The sequence below is a fragment of the Notolabrus celidotus genome, chromosome 15 (assembly GCF_009762535.1).
Source record: "Notolabrus celidotus isolate fNotCel1 chromosome 15, fNotCel1.pri, whole genome shotgun sequence".
NCBI lineage: Eukaryota > Metazoa > Chordata > Actinopteri > Labriformes > Labridae > Notolabrus > Notolabrus celidotus.
The window spans coordinates 25,039,698-25,048,511 of record NC_048286.1 but is presented as its reverse complement, the minus strand read 5'-3'; the positions used below and the strand labels follow the sequence as shown (position 1 = coordinate 25,048,511).

General features: G+C 41.5%; 1 protein-coding gene across 2 annotated transcripts in view; it reads right to left on the bottom strand.

The window, feature by feature from the left end:
• Positions 1-1,532: 1,532 nt before the first annotated feature.
• LOC117827146 (low-density lipoprotein receptor-related protein 8-like) overlaps positions 1,533-8,814 on the bottom strand; it is a 140,997-nt gene continuing 133,715 nt past the window's right edge. For both annotated transcript variants that reach the window (XM_034703640.1, XM_034703639.1), the window contains 2 exons: positions 6,659-6,727; positions 1,533-4,133 (listed from right to left, as the gene is read on the bottom strand). In XM_034703640.1, coding sequence (XP_034559531.1) covers positions 3,793-4,133; positions 6,659-6,727 — 410 coding nt within the window. In that variant the 3' untranslated portion in view covers positions 1,533-3,792. The remainder of the gene's footprint in view (positions 4,134-6,658; positions 6,728-8,814) is intronic.

Here is an 8,814-nt window from a genome sequence, read left to right as displayed (position 1 = left end):
AAAAGCAGCTCAGGCAGAATGGACTTTAAAAACATACTGTCAGGGCAGCTTCTTATCTACTAAACCTTGACTTCATAGGCAATAATACACTCAGGAGGTCTGTTGCTACATATGTACTATTACCGTCTTTGGCTTCTTTCGGGCAGTTTAGTGTCTTCATGTTTGCAAGTCAGACTAAAGTAAAAATCAAGGTAACATATCGTACCTGATAAGCAGACTGTTGTTTCCTGCTGTAGTTCATGTTTTGCTAGTTCTCAGTCAGGTTGCTTGAAGATGTCTTTAAGGCTGTACTTGTTTTGCCCAGCTGAGGATGACATTTCACAATAAGCTGAAACTCACTCAATTTGACTTTTTACAACTTAGCTTTCACATTCATTTGGAGGTTACCCAACCGTTGACAGTCCAGTGTTTGTATTTGTTTTTCATGAAAAAGACAAAATCTATCTTATCTATTGAATCTAGGTTAATGCAATTAGTCACCATCCATTATTTTCAGCTTTTTATCATTTGCAATCAACACATCACTAAAGAGTGAATTTATTGCAATAAGACAAAGCATGCAGCACTTTTCATTCTACATTTAGTTTTACATGATGGATGGAGCCCAATGAAGCTCTAGCCAGCTATAATAGTTTTTACTCTTATTTTGTGGGAAGAACAGGAGAAAGACCTACAAACTGCATTTAAAGCAAATAACTTACCTACAAAATACTTACTCATTGCACTATATATTACCATTGCAGTAATGAAAAATGTGATTGCACATGACATCTTTTCCTTAAACCATATAAGCTAGCTTGTTACTTACTTTTCTCGTTGGTGCAAGCATTGCGTCCAATTTCCTGAGAACAGCCTCTTTAAGTTTCTGGTAGTTTGCAGCAAGAAATAAGTAAATGCACGTTACTAAAAAACAAAACAGCTATATAAAGGAGGCTAAAGATAAGAGAAAAGTGCAGAGTTGGGAAGACATTTCTCTTTGGGTTTGCCACTTTGTGTCAGTTTTGCTTGATTCTTTCAACATTTGTTGTCAGAGTCATTGGAGCTCCAGTCAAGCACAAAATTGATTTGGCGAAAGAGTCTTTTGAACCTAAAATTCTTAAGAATGTCAGAATGGACCTTATCGATTCTTCTGACTGAAAAGAGCCGCAGTACCATTCTCGACACACTTTGTGACACCTTCTACTTACCTTATGTCCTTTGCCTTTGTCAAAGCTGGGGAAGGCAACAGTGCCAGAGGAAGCAGGATTTTTAGGAAACTTAACTTGATAAATGTCAAAGCCATTCCCTTCAAACACATGAACATGCAGCACCACACTTACAATACAGGGTGAGTCCACAGACGAGTGCTAGGCATAGATGTGTCAGTACCAAACCAGCTGTCTTCAATCATGTACATCATCATCAGCTTTAATATAAACTGATACCAGAGTGGTGATAAATGAAGGTAAACTACCGTCCTGTCAGTGTCAGTGTGGCTGCAGTTCAGTATGCTTTCCTGTTCTATAGAGAAGAAATGAAAGAGCACACATGAAGGAAATTTTCAGTCCGGTTTTATATATCAATATATAGAGATATTCAAAAGTAATCCATTACAGAAAATCAAAAAGTGGAACCAGTTTGGACTTAGTACAGTTCATCTTTGCATGTACAGTAGTTGGCTTATCCCTGTCCTTTCATGAAAAAACATTAGAGAAAATGAAAAAGTAAACAAAAAAGGCACAATAAAAACAAAAGTCCATCATTTAGTAACACTAAGGTTGGGATATGTTGCAAAAATGTGAGAGATTTCAGGAGGGGACACAATTTGTACTACAAAGAAAAAAGAGGCTTCACATGAAAAAGATGTTAAATGGCGCACAGCAAGAAACAACACAAAACCACTTTGGTGGAAAATTCTGATTTTCTTACAATCAGGGAATGCAGTGCTCTCCTTTTATACAAATAAATTAATATACCTGTCCACACTTTATCTAAAATCTTATATACAGCTTCTCTTTTACATAATTGTATAATACATTATCAAAAACCTTATGAAAACATATTTACAAATCAATGAATCAAAAAGCACCCTCAACGCTTCTCCAGTGTCACACACATACACACAACACGCACACACAACACACACACGCTCGTACACACCTGTGTATCCACACACCTTGTCTTCCATGCAGTACACAATACAGAAGGCATTCAAAGAGGGTTGTGCAACAAAGAGCATACAAAACAGTTCATATATGGCTGTGGGATGAACGGTAGCACTCACATGCAGAATAATGAACACACACACACACACAAGCACACACACACACAGACTTTTCAGGTCTATAGACGGAGTAACAGTGTTAATAACAGGACTTTATGCGTATGAAACATGATCACTGATTGGACAATTTGGTCTCGTTACATCACAGTCAGATTAAAGTTTTCAGTGGTTACATCACATGACGGGTCTTTTGCATTGTGCAGCCACCAGCTGAGACCGCCCACGTGGAGCCGTCCAAACTGTCTGCTCAGATATCTGCCTTCTCAGGAGGACGAGAGCAGGCTACGGCATCCAGCTTACTTTTGTGAGTGTGTGCGTGCATTCATGTGTGTGTCTTGCCTGAAACAATGAATGGCTGCATTGTCAGTTGGTGGGCAATTATGCATGCGGTTTGTATTTTCAGGGGGGCAAGTCCACGTTGTCTCTGTCCTCTGGAGAACATCGGGAATTTGCTATCATTGCCCCCACCCCATGTGTATCTATGTGCGCATTTGTCACAGTCAAAAATGGGTGATCAAATAATATTCATAACACCAACCACCTAACACCTCAGCCCGACTAAAAGCTGCGGTCTATTGCTTTTCTTGAACCATTTAACAACTCAACAATTCACAGTAACAGAACTCCTCTGTAAAACCTCTCTAACATCTCATCCTCTCTGCTCTTAGACAACAAAGATCTAAGAAGCTCTGGATGCCTCGATTTACTTTTTGCCAGTGCGAGAACCTGATTCATTCATCTAAAACTCTGGAGGTTTGGAGTTCAAATGAAAACCTAAACCCCCAAATCATCTGAGTTAAAGCTGCACTCAAGACAACTCACCCTTAAAAAGCTTGTTCCTGAACCAGAAAGAAAGCACATAAGGTGGGTGGGTGGCTTTCTTGAAATCAGTCAAAGAAATCTTACTGAAGAAAACAGATCCAAGAAAATGTTAACCACAAAACAATTCTCCAGTTATGACATCTATGACATTTGTGATCAAATCTTACATGAATCTGTACAGATTGTCCCATCAACGCAGGTGCTGTCCTAGTTTCAGAGCTCCTCCCTCCCAAACAGTTCCCCCAGAGCTCCATCATGGCCCACCAGGAATGGCACAAATTAAAACATTGAAGATGAAACAGAAGCTCACACTAGCCCTGCCACAAAATATAAGACACACAGCACACATCTCACTCAGTGATCATCGCAAAGGATTTAAAAGAGGAACCAGACTGACTTCATATTCCAGTTCAGGTCAGGTACACATTAAAACACGAAAAAAATCTGCTATCAACTCTCAACATTAACCATTGAAAATCCATCTGCAGCACTGAAAAAGGTATGAAAGTGTTTTTTAAAGAACAAAGTTTGTGTTATTAAATCAGCGGTTTTTCAAATGGAGTTTGGCATAGGACGTTTGGCTGCATGTAAAACTCGATGATATGTTCTTCCACCCTTCAAGCAAAATCAGTCCAAGTGACCCCTGACCTCTCTGTGTGTGCGTGTGCCTGAGCGGCCGTCTTCACCTGGGAGTCCGCTCTTGTCGGTCACTTTGCAGTGGAAAGCATGGGCTGCTCCGTGTACCAGTGAGTCCCCGGGTCAGGCATGCTGCCCCCAAGTGGCAGTGCGATAAACTGCGGGCAGGTGCCGCCTCCTGCCCCGACGACTCCCATGTTGACGCCCTGTGGATATGGGTGGTGATGCGCGTGGTGTCCCATGCCGTCAGTCCGGCCAATGTGGATCTCGTCCTCTTCTCCCTCGCCGGTGGTCTTGCGGTAGACGGGGTTGTCGAAGTTCATGCTCTTGGTGGAATTGCGTCGCCAGTTCCGCCAAACCATGTAGACTCCAGCACACACCAGGCCGAACACCACTGTGGCAACGATAGGAACTGCATGCGTTTATCACACAGCGGCAGGGACATGGGAAGGGGGGCAGCGTTAACAAGGCAGAACGAGTCCATGGAGTGAAATGAGAGGCACAGAGAGGAGCAGAACGGGCATGCAGGGGGACAGAGGGGGTAGGGGGCAGTGATATAAAGGTTGTGTATGTTTGTGTGTGGGTGGTTTGCTGAACATTAGGTCAGACTCAGGTCAAACACCAACCGACAGAGTGGTAACATTGACTCTAAACCAGCTGTGGAGACATCATTAGTGGGCTAACTGAGGAGCAAATTAGTTCAGAAACCTTAGGGAGCAAGAATTTAAACTATCAAATTACATCATCCTCAAAAAATGTGTTCTCGAATAAGAAATGTAATTTAATGATGCATTAACAAATTGGAGCAATAAAGCACCAAAACAGCTCCAGTGGTGCACTGACATCTTTCTTTCCTCTCCTGCTCTGTCTGCTCACCTTATTAAGCAAGTAATGAGAGCTGTCCATTTAAGCTAACTCACTGTTTCATTCTGGTGTAACATTGCCTTCTTCAGATCTCAAAGATGCACGTGAAGCCAAAACACGCCACTAATGAAGATTACCTTATCTTTTTTGACAATACAGTAAATGGTGTCAAAGCAGGACCAGCTTTTCTCTAAACATATTTCCTCTTCTAGGCAGTTCTATTATCCCGATTAAAGCCACAGATATTGTGAGGAAAAATGTTGATTTTATATTTAATATACTGTGCAAATGTTGTGAGCAACACAGATAAGAAAAGTCCCAGTGACTGTGCAATTATTACGTCCTATTTCAGAGTTTACGTTCCAGCTATCCTAGCCTATAGCCTGTATAAAAACATGTAAGACATGACAGCACCCAAAAAATGAAGCAAGAACCTCAAAATATTCACAGGATAAATTGCTATCAAACATGGTTTCTGTCACTGTAGTTATCTCTCACAATGTTTATAAATGAGTGTTTGTTTTCCTAAGTTTAAATTACATTTTTGATGCTAAAAAAGGGGGTATAACTTGATGAATGATGGCCACAAATGCAGCATTGTGTGTCCCAGACTAGCAGAGTTGAGGAGGAATAGAAAAACTAAACAAACAAAAAAACAAGACTCACTGAACTTTCTTTGAGGCGGGTACTTGGGTACACACTACAGGATAATTGGGCTGATTTTTGTCCCCATCTCCCCCCTTACAATCAAAGCCAGCAAAGCCCGATTGTCGGATGTTTGCAAACGACATTGTGTCTGATTTTCCTGTGGTGTGGGGTGTGTTAAGAGTTATTTTGTTTGGTCAGAGCCGCTCGGAAGGCCTCAGAAGTAGAGATCTTAAAAAATGAACATGTTTAATATTTGCGACTAGAAATCCTGTAGTGTGTGGGATGCTCCGAGAGGAGCCGAGCACCCACAGTGTGTAATGTCGCGTGTACCAGAGCAAAAGCTAATCAAGACGCGAGCTGACTCAGCTGACTGAAAACTCGCTACTGTAATGAATGCAACTCGTGCTGTAATGCATACAGCCCACATTCCCACTGTCTCAATGACTTTTTCCATAATCGTTTTTCTTTTTGTTTTTGTTTTTCGGAAAGTAAGAGGCCGAAAACAATCATCATTGCAGCTTCCTGTTCGTCCGCCATGTTTGTTTACACCAGGTCACGTTTTACTACGCGACATTTGGAATATTGAGCGTGAAGAACCTGATACTTTGCTGAAGAATCGGTTAGTGTGTGGTGTGCTCCGTAGTGCACACTACACACTATAAGATCAGAAGAGAGAGATCTTGTGCGATCTGTCTTTGGTTAAAAAAATCAAGTGTGTGGTCTCTAAATGTGTGAAGGTTTGAAGAATCCTGTATCCTGGTGTTTCTGCTTCAAACCAACACAAGACTCTGTTCTGCTGTGTACCAACATGAAGGATCTGTGCTGTTATATTAGTTCATGTGTGTTTTGATAAGTGAGGGGGAGATGTTACAACACTGGCGTCTTCAGCAGATCCTTAGTTTGCAGACACTGGGTATGAAAATGTCATCACCAGTGCAAAAAGTCAGAGCCTGTCATGGAGGGTATTTTGGCTTCACTTTTGGACAACAATAGGATGTGATGTGTCGTCCATATTTATATACAGTCAATGTACAAAACTACCTGGAAGGCCAGATACAACTGGTACTATGATGAAATCTGGGGACCAACCCTGTTCTTCCTTTCCTGCTGTACAACAATATGCTAACTACACATAGACATAACAATTACTGACAAGTCTTTGGCAGAACCCAACACAACAACACAGCATGAAGTGAATAATGCAGTGTGGCAGCAATGTCAGACACACAAAGAAAATGACTTCGAGAAACCTCAGCGAGGAAGACCTGTGGGCCAGGCTTCTCTCATCCTGCCACAGCAGGGTCAGACTGAATGGACTACAAACAGAAAGGCTTGAAGGTGCAGGTAGACAGCAGCTTGACGCAGCCCTGCAGGCCTTTAATGTTGATGGACACACACAGAAGATAAGGGCTCAGGGAGACTTACCGATGGGGATGACCACCCCCAAAACAGCCACCGTCAGGTTCTCGCCTAGGAGGAAATGCTCGCTTCCAGCTGAAAAGAGAGATGGAATAACAGAGAGGAATTAGAGGAGTTAGAGCGAGACAGCAGAGCAGGAGAGGATAAGAGTGAGGAAGCTCACAGGATATAAAAATGTGTGAGAAATAGAGTGAGAGATAAGCAGGAGAGACAGGACAGAGAGCCAGCGGAAAAGAAGGGAGATAAAACTTAGAAGCGAAGAGCAGCCCGGTGATCATGCATTCACAGCTGAGAGTGTTTTACAAGAAGGGACAGATAGAGAAAAAAGAGGCTGAAAGGAGGTGAGAAAAATGATGAGTTTATGGCATTTGGCAGAGTGTGACCTGGACACTACCCCTGACCTTTTACACACTTCATCCTTCACGCTTCTTAGTCACCTCACACTCATTTACACATCACATACTCACAGATACATTTTCCGTATGGAGAAACACAAGAACACACATGCCCCCCCACACACACACACATGCACACGCACATGCACACACAATGGCCTACAGCCCACACAAAGCATAGCCCACTGTATGGAGAGAAAGGCGACATTTTCAAGGTAAGATTCATCCCTCTATTAAAGTCATCTGAGCGTGGTATTTGGTGCTTGTCAATCATTCATTTTAATGTTGACATTGCAATGAGGATGAGGTTGTGAGCCACATTATGAAGGTGAGAAGGACTTCAGGATGTGGTAGTTAGCAGGAAATGAGGACAGCCCCAGTGAAAGTTTTTGAAAAATCATCATAGTGGGAGAAAGAATCATTAGAAAAAGCTTAAATTCTACGGTTTAATCCGACAGCATACATATTTTTGGATGTCTGAAATTCGTTATATTTTCATGAAGATTACAGAGAGATCTGATCCAACACGGATTCTTAAAATAATCTGCAGCAGACCTTTTTGAATATTAGTTTCATGTATCATTCTACACCAGATATTCTGGCGATTGAAATGATGATATATATTCACCGATGCTACACTGTCTCTTCAGTTCCTAACCCTTAAAGATCAAGGCAATGACACACGATTTTATGCTTACTGTAAGCATATTTGCAGATTTTTCAGAGATGCTAAAATGACACACTATGGTTAGTTTAGTTTAATATAAGAATGTGAGCCTTGATATAGGCTCCTGGGATGTTACAGACTTGAAACTAAATGTATGGAGCAACTAAGTCAGTTTCAGTTTAACTAAGTCACTAAGTTTCATTGAGACAGAAACATAAATTCTTGCCAACTGACTAATCCAAACATTAGAAAACACTCAGAAATCATGGCTACACTGATTCAGTCAAGTGGTTATATATTCCAGGTTATCCAGACAGAACTGGTTAGGCAGATGGCTGTCTAACATGAGTCTGGTTCTGCTTGAGGTTTCTGCCTGTTAAAAGGAAGATTTTCCTTGTTGCTGTAAGTTGCTAAATGCTGCAAAGTACTCTGCTTAAAGTACTCTACTCAAAGTACTCTGCAGTGGATTAAGATGAGACGAGACTGAGTCTTACCCTGTCTTGAAGTTGGGTCTTTGTTAATAACAACAGAGTATGGTCTAGACCTGCTATGTTTGTAAAAGCATCTGCAGAAGACGTTTGTTTTGATTTGGCGCTATACCCCGCCGCACAATGAGATCTGTCCTCTGTGCTTGTTTCCATCCAGGTTGTAGAGCATTGCAGCATTATCGCAGTAATCATTAATCAGAGCTACAACCCCAGCTGGTGGCGGGTGGCTTCACTTCAGCTTAGACACATTGGCTGTTTTCGAAATGGCCTGCTACATACTACCTACTGATGTAGAATGTAGCAGGTACTGCCTACTACATACTGCGTTTAAATTAAGTATGTAGTATGACTGTTCTGTTCGATCTGTGGTGCAGTATGCTGGGCTAGACGTCACTGGATTTACGGTTTCAGAAAGCGGAACTAAACAACGGCCAAGCTGATAGCGAAACTGCTTCTTTAGCATTCACTTATTATTTAAAAAGTTAGGAAGTGGTTTATATGGAATTTAATAATTTTTAAAGCACCTAAAAACTGAGTTCCCCTGTCAAAAAAAAGAGGAGGAAAGAAACAGTATACCGATGCATACTGTGAAATTTTTCTGAATCGGTTGAC